The 18,157-nt window shown below is 41.2% G+C and overlaps 2 protein-coding genes across 5 annotated transcripts in view; one reads left to right on the plus strand and one right to left on the minus strand.

Annotated features, from left to right (window-relative positions):
• Positions 1–5,364, minus strand: part of LOC143880424 (UPF0481 protein At3g47200-like) — a 28,046-nt gene extending 22,682 nt beyond the window's left edge. For 3 of the 4 annotated variants that reach the window (XM_077383424.1, XM_077383423.1, XM_077383422.1), the window contains exon 1: positions 4,080–5,358. In XM_077383424.1, the coding sequence (XP_077239539.1) occupies positions 4,080–5,129 (1,050 nt within the window). In that variant the 5' untranslated portion in view covers positions 5,130–5,358. Of the gene's footprint in view, positions 1–4,079 lie in introns of all 4 variants that reach the window. The other variant, XM_077383425.1, reaches the window with a different exon arrangement.
• An 8,133-nt stretch (positions 5,365–13,497) lies between these two features.
• On the plus strand, positions 13,498–14,403 carry LOC143879112 (uncharacterized). The gene has a single exon (XM_077381296.1). The coding sequence runs from the start codon at positions 13,498–13,500 to the stop codon at positions 14,401–14,403; it is 906 nt and encodes a 301-aa protein (XP_077237411.1).
• The last annotated feature ends 3,754 nt before the right edge of the window (positions 14,404–18,157 follow it).

Consider the following 18,157-nt stretch of genomic DNA (forward strand, 5'->3'; position numbering starts at 1 on the left):
TGCCAAAGCTGTGTCAAATCAGTCACATCATTTTCTTCTTTAGAAATGGCTGCTCCACCTACCATTGTCTTTCTCATCAACTCGTATAAATAATTTTTGATCATCTTTGCCTTCATGACCATAAGATAACAATTTACAACTTTCAGAGCTCCACCATCTTCAGTAAATCGACATCCACTAGTGTCTAAAGCACCCAAAGAAAAATTAATTTTTCTTCAGCTTTGGAACATGTCTAACTCCTGTCAAGGTTCTAATGGTCCCATCAAACATCTTTAAATTCACTGTGCTTATCCCAACTGTCTTGCAAGAATTGTCATTCCCCATCAAAACCAAGCCACCGTTCTACTACTCATACGTAGAGAACAAATGGCTATGTGGGCACATATGAAAAGAACATCATGTATCAAGGATCCACACATCATGATAACAATCAATACCTGATGAGGCAATGAGAACCTTACCGTAGTCTTCATCTTAGTTTTCTTCTGCCACACTTGCTTGTTCTAAAGCCGCTTATTACTACTTTTTCGGATCTTCCTTATGTTTTCGGCATTCTTTCTTTACGTGCCCAATTTATGGCAATAGAAACACTTTATCTTGCCTTCTCCTCTTTTCGATTTTGACCTAGACTTGCCTCGATTAATCCTTTCTCCTATTACAGTGGTCTTCCTCTAAAAACCAAACCTTCTGCTTGCTTCTTACCCGTAGGCCTCGTTCTTATCTCATTAGAAAGTAGAGCAGCAGTGACGTCATCTAGCTTTTATAGTATCCTTATCATAAAGTAGTGTTGCAACGAAATGTTCATACGATGGAGGCAGAGAAGTCAACAAAATCAAGCCCTTGTCTTCATAATCAATTCTCACATCAATATTCGATAATTGACAGATTATCTTGTTATCGGCATTCAAGTGTTCTATCACTTCAGTCCCTTCCTTCATATTCAAGGTGTAAAGTTGTTGTTTCAAATACAACCTGGTTGTAAGAGACTTTGTGATATACAGGCTTTCAAGTTTAACCACATATCTGCTGCAGATTTCTCATACATGACATAGTATTTGACATCGTTTCCCACGAGAAGCGAATAGAGCTCATAGCCTTCAACTCCATGTCATCCGAGTCATCATCTGACATATCTACAGGCTTCTTCGCCTTCCATAACAGTGCTTTATGTAATCATTGTTGAACTAACAAATAATGAAGATTGACTTGCCACAAATTAAAATTGTTCTTCCTGTCAAATCTTTCAACTTCAAACTTTACATTAGAAACCGTTACAGCCATTATAAAATCAAAGCTTTGATACCACTTATTGCGGAATTGAGGCGCAAAATCAGCCCTCTGCGGTGGCCCGTTAACAATCTGAACACGAAGTGTGTTCCTGGTATTACGTGTTAACAATACGCAACGTTTCCGAAGAATACAAAAGCCCAAAGCTTTCTCCAGATAAATGAGAAACAATCTCTACGCCGTCTAGGATCCAAGCGCTTTCGCTTCCTAGAATAGCCTTGCTTCTTCTTCTTCCTCCTCACCCAAGAGAGATCCAAAACTCTTCTTCTTCATTTTTCCTTCACCCAAAAGAATGCCAAAGAAGAACTAGTTATTAGATATTTTCAAAATGTTTTGGGTCAATTCAAAATGTTTTAAAGTGCATTATCAAATAAAAACAGAAATTAAAACAGATTTTCAAAGAGGGCCGGTCGACCGCGGAGGTTCGGTCGACCGCGAATTGGAATCTGGAAATATAAACGATTTCCAGAAAGGTATGGCCAGTCAACCGCGGTTCTTTGGATCGTAAAAATAAAAAGTTTATAAGCATATTGGCGGGCGACCGCGGGTATCCCGGTCTACTGCAGGTATCCTGGTCTACCGCGGCTGTGAGAAAATCTATCCGTTGGGAGAAAAATGGACACATCTTTTCACTTCCAAATTTGAATCTCTTCGTGTCCTTTTGCTTCCCAATAGTCATGGATGATTTCAAACTCAAGGGAAACTTTATGGATGATCCAAATTAATTATATCGCGAAGAGGTGCGATCTAATGGCCATTGTACAAACTAATCTAAAGGGTACTTTGAAGGGATGCTTTTAACATTCTAAAGGGTACTTTGATGGGATGCTTTTTACATTGAAAAGACATCTATGACTCTATAAAAAGAGTAGAAAATCTGTCTTTTGATATATAGTTATTGCTGGACTTTTCTCTCATGAAATTTCCCTACTTTCTTGTTTACTCTCTTGTTTTTAAAGGATGAGTTTTATACTAAACAATACAATAAATACTGTTTTTCTGCAAAAACAGTTTTAGTGAATTTCTCTGAGGCTTGTAATTCTTAAAGGGCGTTTTGGGTTTGATTCCGCTTGTACAAAGCGTCGTCAGACATTTGTAGGATATTCTTACAAGGCTACTGGTGGGGGCAAAATTTGTCTTAAGGAAAGCGATTACGCGCCTTGAAGCATCATTACTTGTTGATCTTAAATCTCCATCAGCCACAAATCCCACCAACACCAGTAAAGGCGTTTTCACTTTTCTGTAAAAATCCAACTCTGCATTTGTTTCTTTTTCTCTTGGCTGTAGTTGTACCCTCTTTTGCCTCGAAGACCCAAAGCGTAAAACATCACCGAGTCTTCACTTTTCTTTAAAACCCAAGTCTGCCTTCTTTTTTTTCTTTTTTCTCTCGGTTGTAGTTATTTCGAGTTGTACCTTCTTTTGCCTTGAAGTCGTACACAAAGCGTATTTGGGTTATAGGATGAATGGGGATTTCCCATATGAATAGGATACTATTAAAATCTCAAGGTAAACTCTCTATTGAGATAGGAAACTGCTTTTGCTAGTAACTGCCTTGAAAATTCAAGGACCCTAAGCATACTCAAATCCTAATCCTACCTAGACACAACTACTCTACCCACCAGGATTCTTAACAATTATTGAAAAAAAACCCTTATCAGCTATTGATCGAGTACCTGTCGGTTTTTCAAGGAGCCCAACCTTATGTGCCACGTCAGAGGCCCACATGGATGACGTGGTAAAAGGAGCCAAGAGGGCAAATTGTACTCGCTTTCAATAGTTTGGCCATGATGCACAGGGAGTGGTCATCTCATCCCCTACGCCCACTTGGGAGGCCACATGAGTCGGCAAAACTCCCTTTGAAACGTAAAAACGCCTTTTATTCCTGCGGTTTAAAACTCCGAATAAAACTCCGTTTTTTAGGCAAATGTTTTAAACATGTTCAAAACCCTTTTAAACATGTTTTTTGGCCACCTTTCCAATTTTACCCCACCATATTTTGTAAGTGACAAAATTCTAAACTCATTTTCTTGTGTTTCCATTTTTTTTATTACGTTTTTTTTTTTTTTCAACCAATGCCATATTAAACTCAAATTTTTGCCGTCCCGTTTTTTTTGCCGAGCCGACATATCATTTTCCTTTTATATATGGTTCCATTTCTTTCTACAAAAAATGAGCCTAAAGAGGCTGCCTACATTTCATTTTCCTTTCCATATGGTGTGGTAAAATGGGTGTAAAACTATATGCCAACTTTTAAGTGAAAAAATAGCCATAAGACAAATTTTTTGCCCATTCCTATGTAGAAAATAGGCATAAAACAAATTTTATGCCCATTCTTTAAGTGAGAAAAATTGGGTGTGAAATCTGTTTTGCACGCATTTTAAGTTGAAATAGACGGAGCCTATATCATCGCCCATTTTGTTTTAGGAAGTGATATATCCGTCCCTTTTGATTACTTTGGACAGCCAACAGCAGTGTATCAACGGGGTTGAATCGGTTGATTGCCACGTACACTAGCCTGTCTGAAGTAATCAAAAGGGGCGGATATATCATTCCCCTTTGTATATTTTCATAATAAGTTAGTGTCTAACCAAGTGGTGAGGGAGGAGTAGGGCTGGTGGGACAAGGAGAGTCTTGAGAGGGCACGAATGAGTTGAGGCTTTTTATTTCCCTCTCCTCTCACTCTCTCCATCTCCTATCTATGCCTCTCCCACAGTCCCTCACCATTGGGGTATTCCAGGAAAAAGAATTCATGATACTGAAAGTAAAAGAAAATTGAAGCAAGTCATACAGACCTCGTCCATCTCTGTACCACTTTCAACAGCTAGCAAAGTCTCAATAACCAGTAAAGGCAGCTGGTTTTCAAGCATCATCGTGTCTCGCCTAACAAAGGAAGCGATGATGGAGATGCCATGAAAGCTGAAAATGGGGTCTGCGCGAGAATAGTCCGTCATCGTCCCCTCTAATACTCTTCCAAACTCGATATAGAAACATCCGTCCACCAGCATCAGTTTCAAGAAATTTTCTGAATCATTCCACCTCTGATCACGAAGCTGCTCATAAGACCTTTTCAATTTTTCCTCCACTTCCTTTAATGCCTTCTTGTAATCTTCCTCGGTTTTCTCTGATCTCTTGATAAACTGGTCGCGAGCTCTTACCTTGTGCTCTTCGAATGGCTTCAAGTGTGATTTCCCATGATGGTAGGGTCCTATGGACACTATATGTGGTTCGTAGGCCGCCTTATTTAGCCGTTTTATCCATTGCGGTACAATATAAATCGACCTCTCCTTCAATATCTCCTCCTCCTCTCCCACCATCACCGGCGTGTTTGCCCCCGGCATGACCTCGTCGACCTCCTCTATCTCGGTGACTGGCGCCACCATCGCCGGAGCATTCGCCCCCAGCACGACCTCGTGAACCTCCTCTATCTCGGTGACTGGCGCCACCATCACCGGCCCGTTCGCCCCCGTCGCGACCTCGTGGGTCTCCTCTATCTCGGTGACTGGCGCCACCATCACTGGCTCGTTCGCCCCCGGCACGACCTCGTGGGCCTCCTCTATCTCGGTGACTGGCGCCACCATCACCGGCGCATTCGCCCCCGGCACTACCTCGTGGACCTCCTCTATCTCGGTGACTGGCGCCGCCATCACCAGCCCGTTCGCCCCCACCACGACCTCGTCGACCTCCTCTACCTCGGTGACTCGCGCCACCATAACTGGCGCCACCACATCCTCCGGTTTCTCTTCCTCATCTCCACGAAAATTGTTAGGGAGGATTTGGTTCTCAATATCGGCTACCAAGTTACTTTTCTCTCCTGTTAGTAATCCTTCCACCACTGTCTCCATGGCTTGAAACCCACAAGGTATTACCTTTCTTCTGATATCTTCTAAGTTCTAAACTGCTGAGGTAGCATTTTCCTCCCATTCTCTCATGATTTGGTTTCAATCTTGGTTAGAATTTTCTATGAAAAGGAAATAGAAGATGTGTTGAAGAATAAAATATTAAATAAGGCCATCTCCAACAGGGTTGTTTCCCTAGGTTTAAAAATCATTTCATAATAAAAGTCCACATGCAGTGTAAGCCAACCTTAAAAGGAGACTAAAGTATAAAAGAGTAAATAATGTCATCTCCAACAGCTTATGATGTGAGTTCAAATTCACTAAAATGGCATTTTAGAAACTGACGAGTTATTCATTAAATTCAAAAATTCCTTATTCAATTAAACAATGTGTTTTTTTTAAAAAATAACAAAAATTATTCATAATTATTTAAATTCTAAAACTGGGATAAAGTTTTGGAAAAAATTTCAAGGATTTTAAGAATTTTGTAACTATGTAACTCATCAATCTCACAAGGTTGTTGATATTTATCAGATATTATATGTAGCCACCTGACTGATGCAATAAAGAGGTCATTTTATAGGCTTATTTACAGCATTGATTTAGTTTTTTTTTTAAGATGTTAAATCATGGTGTATTGTAAATTTCAATTTTCAAGTAAAACTTGTTAGTGGTGTAGTGTTTCTTTTATCTCTATTTTTATAGAGACCTGTTAGGAAGACACCCCATTGTTTCTCAATGAAACATATACGTCTATATTTCTTATAACATGGGTAACAGCAATACCCTTGTTTTTATGTCATTTTATATTTATATAGGATACTAGCATTTTTGACCCTGCTATGATTGGGTGCAAAATAATGGGCCCACTCCATCAAAACATGAGATGTAAAATGGTGGAATCCACACAATGATTGGGCCTGGTGGTAAAATGGTGGTCCACACTCGTACTAATGCATGGGTGTAAAATGATTGGCCCAACTCATGTTATGCATGAGGAGTGAAAAAAATAACCATAGAACAAAATTACAGTCAAATTTTTCTATGAAAAATGTTTTCCAAATGTAATCTCGAACTTACTTAGCCAGCGGCCGGCAACTGTTTTTCATAAGTGTTTAGCCCGCAATCAACCTATGGATACCCTGCACTTGGTCCCTGCGCATCTGATCGCCATATATTATCCCGACATTTCTTAGCGCCGGCGAAAGTTTTACCATTACTATTAGCCGGCGAAATAATACACCCTAGCAATCCGCCAGTAAATCATAAGCCGGCGTTATGGCTTGTTTGGCCGGCGGTTATGAAAGCCGGCAAAAGTGTAGTTTGTTGTAGTGAAAGGAAAGCTAAAGTAAAGAGAGGGAACCTTGGAAAAACCCAATCACAAGGGTGCCCCATTGGATCCACTTGACCAACTGCAGTTATAATGGCACTGATAATGCAAAATCAAGTGAATAATTTAACCCGGTTGGGTGACGTGGCTCGAATGGGGTGCCCTTACAGTTGTGTTTTATAAGAGTGCCTTTCAATTTAGCATTCCCATCATTTCATAAGCGTAGTTAGCATAGTTAATGACGAAAAAGGGTATGCCAGGAAAACAAGTGTAAAATATCCGCCTAACAATGGATAATAAATAGCAAAAAAACAAAAAAAAAAAGGAAAAATTATTTAAAAAATGCAAAGTTTATGCTAAATTGTGAATAAAGGATAGATATTTAAATTTTGTAAAAAAAGGGCTGTCAGGTGAGAGAGTATGAGTTTTAGGACAAATATACCCCCACTTTCATTTTCCCACCATTTTTTATGCTCTAATCCCTATGTTTTTTTCAGCTACCCACTTCACGTTTTTCTTTCTTCTTCCCCACCCATCCAACGTGAAAGACACCCAGTGCAGCCATTGTCATCCTTTGGAAGCTCCAATCCCATTGTATTTTGTTAAAAAAAAAAACACCATTACTTGTGACAAATTTGAACTTGGGTGATAAACATAGCTCCAAGTAGGTCCATGCTCCTCTACTTGAATATGGTTTAACATTTTATGAAGGTTTTCATGTTTTGTTGGGTTTTAACAATTTATAAAGGTTTTCATGTTTTGTTGGGTTTTAACATTTTATGAAGGTTTCCATTGTTTTGTGTTAAAAAAAACAGAGAAATTACCCAAGTTGTTCTATGTTTGTTGTATAATTGTTTTCATTGTTTTCTTGGGTTTTAAAAGAAAGTTAGAACCACCATTTTCTCTGTTGGAAAAAGACCATTACTTGTTTCTACCCAATTTGGTTCGTACTGGTTCCGGGGTAGAAAATGTCGCTCCGTACTGGTTCCGGCATATAAAATGTGGTTCCCTAGTGGTTCTGAGGTATAAATTTGGTTCCGTACTAGGTTCAAGGGTATAAAATGTGGTTCCCTAGTGGTTCTGGGGTATGAAATGTGTTCCCTAGTGGTTCTGGCGTATAAAATGTGGTTCCCAAGTGGTTTCGGGGTTGAAAATGTGGTTCCCTAGTGGTTCCAGGGTATAAAATGTCATTCCCTAGTGGTTACGAGGTATAAAATGTGGTTCTGTAATGGATGCAGAGTATAAAATGTGGTTCCCTTGTGGTTCCGGGGTAAAAAATGTGGTTCCCTTTTGGTTACGAGGTATAAAAAGTGGTTCCATAGTGGTTGCGAGTAGGGGTGTAAACGAGCCGAGCCGAGCCGAGCTTGGCCAGGCTCGGCTCGGCTCGTTAAGCTCAAAGGCTAGGCTCGGGCTCGAACCAGGCTCCGCTCGGCTCGGCTCGGTCAGGCTCGGCTAGGCTCGCGAGCCTATCGAGCTTGGGTTATATTCGAATATCAAATGGACGGTTTGGATTATCACAGCAAAGAGAAAGAGTAATCATTACCGAAAAAAAGTAAAAAAAGAAGTAATCATTACGGAAAAAGTATAATAGTAGCGAATGTATAAAGTTTTAAATGGAAAATTACCAAAAAATGGTAAAAAGTTATGACAATTACAAAAAAAATACAACTAAAAGGTAGGAAGTTATGACATTTACGGAAAAAGTCATGATTATACGTCAGCTGTATTATATTTATATTATATTTACTACTATTTATATTATATTTACGACTACTTTTATACGGGTTTTTCTTAACGAGCCGAGCCTGGCCTAATTCGGGCTCGGCTCGTTAAGCTTAACGAGCCTAGCAAGCCGGCTCGGCTCGGCTCGTTAAGGATTCGAGCTGAGCTCGAGCCGAGCTTTTTTCGAGCCGAGCTCGAGCGAGCTTCCGAGCCCGAGCCAAAATTGACACCCTTAGTTGCGAGGTATAAAATGTGGTTCCCTAGTGGTTTCGGGGTATAAAATGTGGTTCCCTAGTGGTTCCGAGGTATAAAATGTGGTTCCGTAGTAGTTCAGGGGTATAAAATATGGTTTCCTAGTGGTTCCGGGGTATGAAATGTGGTTTCCTAGTAGTTCCGGTGTATAAAATGTGGTTCCCAAATGGTTCCGGAGTATAAAATGTTGTTCCGTACTAGGTTCAGGGGTATAAAATGTGGTTCCCTAGTGGTTATGGGGTATGAAATGTGGTTCCCTAGTGGGTCCGGCGTATAAAATGTTGTTCCCTAGTGGTTCCAGGGTATAAAATGTGGTTCCCTAGTGGTTACGAGGTATAAAATGTGGTTCCATAGTGGTTGCGGGGTATAAAATGTGGTTCCGTAGAGTTACTGGGGTATAAAATGTGGTTCCCTAGTGGTTCCGATGTATAAAATGTGGTTCCGTAGTGGTTCAGGGGTATAAAATATGGTTCCCTAGTGGTTCCGGGGTATGAAATGTGGTTCCCTAGTGGTTCCGGCGTATAAAATGTGGTTTTCAAGAGGTTGCAGGGTATAAGATGTGGTTCTCTAGTGGTTCCGGTGTATAAAATGTGGTTCCCTAGTGGTTCCAGGGTAGAAAATATGGTTCCCTAGTGGTTCTGAGGTATAAAATGTGTTTCCCTGGTGGTTACGATGTATAAAATGTGGTTCCGTAGTGGTTGCGGGGTATAAAATGTGGTTCCATAGTGGTTCCCGGGTGTAAAATGTGGTTCCCTAGTGGTTCTGAGGTATAAAATGTGGTTCTGTAGTGGTTTAGGGGTACAAAATATGTTTCCCTAGTGGTTCCGGGGTATGAAATGTGGTTCCGATGTATAAAATGTAGTTTTCAAGTTGTTCTGGGGTATAAGATGTGGTTCCCTAGTGGTTCCGGTGTATAAAATGTGCTTCCCTAGTGGTTCCAGGGTAGAAAATATGGTTCCCTAGTGGTTCCGAGGTATAAAATGTGTTTCCCTAGTGGTTACAAGGTATAAAATGTGGTTCCGTAGTGATTGTGGGGTATAAAATGTGGTTCCGTAGTGGTTCCCGAGTATAAAATCTGGTTCCGTAGTGGTTCAGGGGTATAAAATATGGTTCCCTAGTGGTTCCGGGGTATGAAATGTTGTTCCCTAGTGGTTCCGGCGTATAAAATGTGGTTTTCAAGTGGTTTCGGGGTATAAGATGTGGTTCCCTAGTGGTTCCGGTGTATAAAATGTGGTTCCCTAGTGGTTCCAGGATAGAAAATATGGTTCCCTAGTGGTTCCGAGGTATAAATGTGTTCCCCTAGTGGTTCCGGGGTATAAGTGGTTCCCGAGTGGTCCCGGGGTAAAAAATGTGCTTCCCTAGTGGTTCAAGGGTAGAAAATGTGGTTCCCTAGTGATTCCAAGGTATAAAATGTGGTTCCGTAGTGGTTGCGGGGTATAAAATGCGGTTCCCTAGTGGTTCCGGGGTATGAAATGTGGTTCCTTAGTAATTCCGGGGTAGAAAATGTGGTTCCCTAGTGGTTCCTAGGTATAAAATGTGGTTCCGGAGTGGTTACGGGGTATAAAATGTGGTTTCCTAGTGATTCCGAGGTATAAAATGTGTTTTCCTAGTGGTTCCGGGGTATAAAATGTGGTTCCCGAGTGGTCCAGGGGTAAAATATGTGGTTCCCTAGTGGTTCCGGGGTAGAAAATGTGGTTCCCTAGTGGTTCCGAGGTATAAAATGTGGTTCCGTAGTGGTTGTGGGGTATAAAATGTGGTTCCCTAGTGCTTCCGGGGTATGAAATTTGGTTCCCAAGTGGTCCCGGGGTAAAAAATGTGCTTCCCTAGTGGTTCCGGGGTAGAACATGTGATTCCCTAATGGTTCCGAGCTATAAAATGTGGTTCCATAGTGGTTGCGGTGTATAAAATGTGGTTCCCTAGTGGTTCCGAGGTATAAAATGTGTTTCTGTAGTGGTTCCGGGGTATAAAATGTGATTCCCGACTGGTCCCGGGATAAAAAATGTGGTTCCCTAGTGGTTCCGGGGTAGAAAATGTGGGTCCTTAGTGGTTCTGAGGTATAAAATGTGGTTCTGTAATGGTTTAGGGGTATAAAATGTTGTTCCCTATTGGTTCCGGGGTATAAAATGTGGCTCACAAGTCGTTCCAGGGTATAAGATGTGGTTCCCTAGTGGTTCCGGGGTATAAAATGTGGTTCCCGAGTGGTCCCGGGGTAAAAAATGTGGTTCCCTAGTGGTTTCGGGGTAGAAAATGTGGTTCCCTAGTGGTTTCAAGGTATAAAATGTGGTTCCGTAGTGGTTGCGGGGTATAAAATGTGGTTCCCTAGTGGTTCCGAGGTATAAAATGTGGTTCCGGAGTGGTTGCGGGGTATAAAATGTGGTTCCCTCGTGATTCCGAGGTATAAAATGTGTTTCCCTAGTGGTTCCGGGGTATAAAATGTGGTTCCCGAGTGGTCCTGGAGTAAAATATGTGGTTCCCTAGTGGTTCCGGGGTAGAAAATATGGTTCCCTAGTGGTTCCGAGGTATAAAATATGGTTCCGTAGTGGTTGTGGGGTATAAAATGTGGTTCCCTAGTGGTTCCGGGGTATGAAATGTGGTTCCCGAGTGGTCATGGGGTAATAAATGTGCTTCCTTAGTGGTTCCGGGGTAGAAAATGTGGTTCCCTAGTGGTTCCGAGGTATAAAATGTGGTTCCGTAGTGGTTGCGTTGTATAAAATGTGGTTCCCTAGTTGTTCCAAGGTATAAAATGTGTTTCCCTACTGGTTCTGGGTATAAAATGTGGTTTCCTAGTGGTTCCGGCGTATAAAATGTGGTTCCCAAGTGGTTCCGGGGTTTAAAATGTGGTTCCCTAGTGGTTTCGGGGTATAAAATGTGGTTCCCTAGTTGTTACGAGGTATAAACTGTGGTTCCGTAGTGGTTGCGGAGTATAAATGTGGTTCCCTAGTGGTTCTGGCGTATGAAATGTGGTTCTCTAGTGGTTCCGGCGTATAAAATATAGCTCCCAAGTGGTTCCAGTGTATAAGATGTGGTTCCGTAGAGGTTCCCGGGTATAAAATGTCGTTCCCTAGTCCTTCCGGCTTATAAAATGTGATTCTCTAGTGGTTACGGGGTAGAAAATGTCGTTCCCTAGTGGTTCCAGGGTAGAAAATATGGTTCCTTAGTGGTTCTGAGGTATGAAATGTGGTTCCCTAGTGGTTCCGGCGTATAAAATGTGGCTCACAAGTCGTTCCAGGGTATAAGATGTGGTTCCCTAGTGGTTCAGGGGTATAAAATGTGTATCCCTAGTGGTTCCAGGGTATGAAATGTGGTTCTCTAGTGGTTACGGCGTATAAAATGTGGTTCGCAAGTGGTTCTGGGGTATAAGATGTGGTTCCCTAGTGGTTCCGGTGTATAAAATGTGGTTCCCGAGTGGTTCCAGGGTAGAAAATATGGTTCCCTAGTCGTTCTGAACTATAAAATGTGTTTCCCTAGTGGTTCCGGGGTATCAATTGTGGTTCCCAACTAGTTCCGGGGTATAAGATGTGGTTTCGTAGTGGTTCAGGGGTATAGAATGTGGTTCCCTAGTTGTTCCGAGGTATAAAATGTGGTTCCGTAGTGGTTCCGAGGTATAAAATGTGGTTCCAAGAGTCTAACTTATTGTTCCAATTGTGGTTCTAACATTCTAAAGTGGTTGTATCATTGTAAATGGTTGTTCATAGTTTGTATTGAAATTTTATAAAGGTTTAATAACGGTTCTTATCCTAATAGGGTTTGCGAAAATGGTGGAAAGAAGGGCTTCTTTTATCTTACACGTTGATGGGTACTTGAAGGATGAAGTATCATTTCAGTATATTGGCGGGACGAAGATGTCTTTAATTGTGAATCGGCATATAAAATTTTCAGAATTTGAGTCTCTAGTTCACCAAAAAATTGGAACCACAGCAATCGGTATCTCGCAATCTATAAAATGTCGATATGTCGTGGATCCATATCAAATCTTATTGTACGACATTCGAAATGATGATGACCTAGCTATGGTGATGATGCTCTTTGAGAATAGCCTCTTCAATTGTATGAGCATGTACATAACTAAAGAGTACAAAGTAGGAGGAATTAGTTCTGCACCGATCCCCATCCGGAGGTAAAATATTCACTCAGGTGGAAATTTTCATTCTTTGAACTCTCATTCGATTACACTATTAGCTCATGTGAAATTTGTCATTGGTTAGGAATATGGGGGATAGAAATCAACATTATGAAGATCCTATTTTATATGAAAATATTTGTGAACCTTCTTCTCGTCCTCTTGAACCGCCATTGAACCCCGGAAATAATTCCATCCGTGCAGCCTCAGCAACACCTGATCGAAATGACGTTGCTGGTCCGAAGAACATACCAATATTGGGCAGAATCCGAAAAGATACCAATATTGCTCGGAATCCAAAAAGATATTCAGTGGACTTGAACCAAGACTATGAGGACCCTATTTTTAATAAGACAGAGGAAAATACAACTCAACATATGAGCACTGCCATGTAATCTTCTAATTACTAATTACATTTACTTGGCCAGTTCTATGTTTGTCTCATACAATATTCATTCTAACGTAGTCCCTACTGTGCAAGCACGATGCAGAGTTCAACAGGGATTTTCATAGTGATATGCATGTTAGTGATGGCATTGAATGCGAGGATGGTAACAGTATAAAGGGTGATGATTCATTTGGTGATGATGACTTTGTTGAGAACAGTGAGCGCGAAGGTGACTTTGGTAAGGAAGATGAGTGCGAAGGTGACGCCCCCTCGTTGGTCTACAGAACGTTGTGGGTGACCCGTTCTGTAATACGTATACGAGGGAGCCGTTGAAAGTAGATGAGATGGTTGTAGATGAATTAAATGAGGGACGTATAGGACTTGAGGAGATCAAGGTGGGGGGAATCTTTCCGAATTTGAAAGTATTTAAGAAGAAAGTCAAAGAGTTGAACGGAAGTTTGTATTCGTCCCAGTAGATTCAAAGCCTACAAAGTATGCTGTTAGATGCAAGGATAAAAGTTGCCCCTTCAGAATCAGTGGGAGAAATTATTTGGATCATGTTATGGTAAAAAGGTTTGTGCCAGAGCATACATGCTCACGTACTTTGAGGGGTAATGACCATCCCCTTGTCACAGCAGCTTGGGCAGCAGACCCCTGCCTTGGGTTATTTCCCCGCCCAGGAGATGTGAGGCCTGCTTTGATAAGAGCATACATCAAGGATAAGTGGGGTATAACCATAAGCTATGCGAAGGCTTTCAATGCGAAGGTCATTATACATGAAATAATGTGTGGAAATGCCGAGGCGTCTTACCGCATCCTTCCTGCATATGCTGAAGTGATGGAGAGATGCAATCCTGGCACCATTATGTGTGTATATCGTAGTCGGGAGCTATGGACGGGTGGAGATAATACATTTGGTCGTTTATTTTGGTCATTCGGCCCTAGCATACGCGCCTTCAGTCGAACAATTAGACCACTGATACTAATTGATGGGACACATTTGCGAGGCAAGTATAAAGGAATTTTATTGACTGCGACTGCAGTAGATGGTGACGGTGGATTATTTCCGTTAGCATATGCAATGGTTGAGAATGAGATGTATGAGAGCTGGCTATGGTTTCTTCGTTTACTCCGCCAGAGGGTGATACCAGCAGAAAAAAACAACAACGAATTCACTATTTCCTCTGATCGGATGAAGGGTTTGCCTAGAGCTATAGACGAAGCATTGCCGGGATTGTACCATAGCTACTGTATTCGTCACCTCAATGCCAATTTCCTGAAGACCTTTAAGAGTCAAATACTTTGCAAACTATTTTCGAGAGCCGTATATGCTTTAAGGGAGAGAGACTATAAGGAGACGATGGAATGTATTAAAGCGAAGAACGCAAAAGCAGAGAAATTGATATCTGAGATTCCTAAAGAAAACTGGGCTAATGTATATTTAAAGGGTCTAGGTGGAATATGTTGACAACTAATGCCGCGGAGTCCTTCAACAACGTATTAAAGGGCGCACGGGAGTTACCGATCGCGGCTCTAGTCGATCACACTAGATGGAAAGTACAAGACTACTTCCACCTTCGCCGCAAGGCTGCTTCTAAATGGAAAACGCATTTGACCCATAATGCAGAAAAATGGTTAGACAGATCATGTTTGTATGGCAGTAAGTTTACACCCCGGCCGTGTAGTTGGAATGAATATGAAGTGATATCATCAACTAATATGGATCGTGTGGACTTAGAGAAGAGAATGTGTACATGTGGTCTTTTCCAAATGATGGGATTGCCGTGTGGGCATGCCATAGCAGCCATGGGAGTAAACAAGCTGGACAAATATAGGTACTGCCAGGATTGGTTTTTGGCTTCAACTTATCGGACTACATATGAAGAGGTGATTCACCCTACTTTAGATCGAACACAATGGCCGGAGCCATCCCATGTTTTAGAAGTAGTGTTGCCACCACGAGTAAGAAGACAGCCTGGACGACCCAAAAAAGTACGAATGGAAAGAGGGCTGCAATTTGGACAACATCACAACTGCAAATCATGAGGGGAACCTGGACAAAACAAAAGAACGTGCAAAAATCCCCTTGTAAATCGTCAGTTAAATATGACGCCCATCGGTCCATCCGCACCTACAGAAAATAGGTATGTTCCATTATTACTCACTCGATATGATTTCTATATCAAACTCATCATTTTATTGATTGTTGCAAGTTTCTCTTGTAGGTCCGGTGTGTCCTTCGCACCTCCTTTCTTTGCTTAGGGATGGAGTTGTTGGTTTTTTTGTACAAAGTGGCATTGATTTTGGGACACTTCATACTGCACATGATATTTACTCACACAGAATTTGTATAAATTAAACGTTATTATAGACTTATAGTATTAAATTGGTTGTACAGCTGATCGTGACTGTTGTAAAAGTGATCATTAATGTATCATTGGTGTTGGAAATATCATTGGTTCCAAACACTACTGAAAACTCAGTCGGCCCACATTGTTTGGATCATTCAAAGCGTTCATTTGATGGGCCGTCACATATATAGGGTGTGCCCAAAAAATCAGGTCCATCGGATCATCGTAACCCTTCCATCTGTGGACCAACAATGTGTACGTAGGCCTACTCGAAAGTCCGAACCCAGCCTCGGACTTCCGAAGGAAGTCCAGTAGAATTGCGATTCCACTGGATTTCATTCGGAAGTCCGAAACTTTGTTCGGACTTCTGAAAAACCGTTCGGACTTCCGAATGAATTCCAGTAGAATTGTGATTCCATTCGATTTCATTCAGAAGTCCGAAACTTTGTTTGGACTTTCGAATGCAGTCCAGTAGAATTGCCATTCCACTGGACTTCATTCGCAAGTCCGAACGGTTTTTCGGAAGTCCGTTTTGGAAGTCCAAACAAAGTTTCAGACTTCCGAATGAAGACCAGTAGAATGGCCATTCCACTGGACTTCATTCGGAAGTCCGAAACAAACTTTCGGATATCCGATCTAACACCAATTCAAATCCCAGTGTTTGGATATGGGAATGGGGTTCAGAGGGGTGTATGGGGTCTTCATTACCATTGCTTATGTTTCAAAGAGGGGGCTACCTTATACAAATTCAAAACTTTAAGGGGGTTTACATGTAACTGTGTAAGTAATATTGGGAGCAATTCCAGTATTTTTTTCGTATGGGCAGAATTGAAAAACATTTGTCCAGCCGAGAAAAATGAATTTCAGGTCAAGGGGTCAAACAACGGCAGAGAGAACGATGACACAGATTTACTAAAAGCACTACATTATACACGCATTGATCCACAAACAAACCTGGAAAGTTCGAAGGGGAGAAATAGATCCCATGCTTTGATAATGGAGCAAACTCACCTTCTCATTTTTTATTTAACTAGCTGTCAAAGTAGTACAATTACCAAAATGCTGTCATAAGCCAAAGATAAGAGGAGTTCGCCCTAATATCAAAACATTGTAGTGCCAATATCAGCAAAAATAATAAATTGCAGATTACATTTATAAATAGTGAGAGACCAATGGCTAAAAGAAAAATTAGCAGCTGCCTCTTGGTTTCATTGAACATAGGGACTGAAACAAAAAGTCCCAGCTGTGTCAGTTATGGGTTGAAATTAAACATACAATCAACATTTAAAAGTTAAAATAAAATAAAATAGAGTGTGATCAATGAGTACTACTACTAAAAAATCATACGAGACAATCTGTTCTATAACATCCACGACTTCTTCAACTTCCACTTCTTTGGCTTCATATTCTTCCTCTTCATCACTAGCTTCGCCATCTCATGCAACTGTCTCCAGTGCTTCCCCCATCTCTCCCACTCTTCCTGCAACTTCTTCCGCTTCTCCCGATCCTGCTCACTCAGAAGCTTGCCATTGAAGGAGCAGATGTTGAAGCCATTCTTCATCCACGACTTCTTCAAGTTGCCACTAACGCTGAAGAGAGCCAGGAATTGAAACAAGGCTTACCTGCAAACAAGCACAATTATCATAATGAATAACTAAAATATTTTGATGTTTCCCAATTGTTTGAAAAATATCCAGTCACCCTAGCAGGTTGATTTCCGCCACCTACTTCTGGAACGAAGAGAGCAAGTATCAGATCAACTGGCAACCAATTGAAGTCTAATACATGTACAACCAACAACAATGTCTCCCAGGTAAGAATGTCAACAAGTTACAGGGATACTGTCCCATACACCCCATTCAACATTTCAGAAAGTTGCGAATCTCGCATAGCCGTAATATCTTTCTGGGTGAAATCGAGGCTAGCGTCACGGGTGATGTATTCCATCTCTTTCAAAACGAACAGCCCACAGTCGTGGCTGCAAAACATGAAGAATATATGCAACAATAAGAATTAATCGTTTACGGAGGTTTCGTAAACTGAAGTAATTGCACGCAACATACCTGTTACCTTGTATGGGCCGATCGGCCACTACATCAATAGGGAATGCACTTACATCACTGTCTTTCACCCTTATGAACCATTGAACAAGGTAATCGACCTACAAATCAATAATTCCGTACGTTAGGGCAGTAGTCAGCACAAATTAATTAATAATTGGCCTACGAATCAAGTTTAGAGTAGTACTCATAAGAGGTTGCACACTTCTAGAATCCGTGCGAGCGACTAGAGAATCGTAAAGAAGGAAGGTATGATGCCCCATATCCAACACTAGAAGAACCCAATGAACCATATCTATGTTAATTGGAATGAGTACTTTTCGTATCTCTTGAAGTGGGATGTTCTGTAGACGATTTACGAATCTGGAACATGCATCGGGACGTTCACATCTTTCATGAAGTATAAGTTGCTGCAACCAGAAAAAGAAATGTTAGAAATTAGAATTGCCTGTAGCTTCAAAAATAAAAACCATTACTTATAAGTGAATTTAATCTCACAGCTAGATGGGTAGTAAGGCAAATGCATGCTCCCTTTTGTTTTGTTCGCAAACATTCGTCCCGCAAGTTCAAGTAATCTGTATATGCATTAACAATCTACAGAACAGACCATAGGTCAACGAGAAGGAATTTAAGAAGAAATGTGTAGCAACGCATTATTCACTCTTTACGTTACTAAGTGAAACATATAACATCTTACCGGAGATGATAACCACCCTCTACGATCGGTTAGTATAAGCAAGTCTTCTTTACACATGTGGTACCCATCACTGTGAATGACTCTGTCACTGCAAATCCAGTAAAAAGTCATCTC

Source organism: Tasmannia lanceolata, unplaced genomic scaffold (genome assembly GCF_043159265.1).
Source record: "Tasmannia lanceolata isolate RefF3 unplaced genomic scaffold, GAP_Taslan_0.1 ptg000006l, whole genome shotgun sequence".
NCBI classification, from domain to species: Eukaryota; Viridiplantae; Streptophyta; class Magnoliopsida; order Canellales; family Winteraceae; genus Tasmannia; species Tasmannia lanceolata.

Coding starts and splice junctions, on each gene's coding strand:
- LOC143879112 (XM_077381296.1), top strand. CDS start 13,498: ATGGTAAAAAGGTTTGTGCCAGAGCATACATGCTCACGTACTTTGAGG.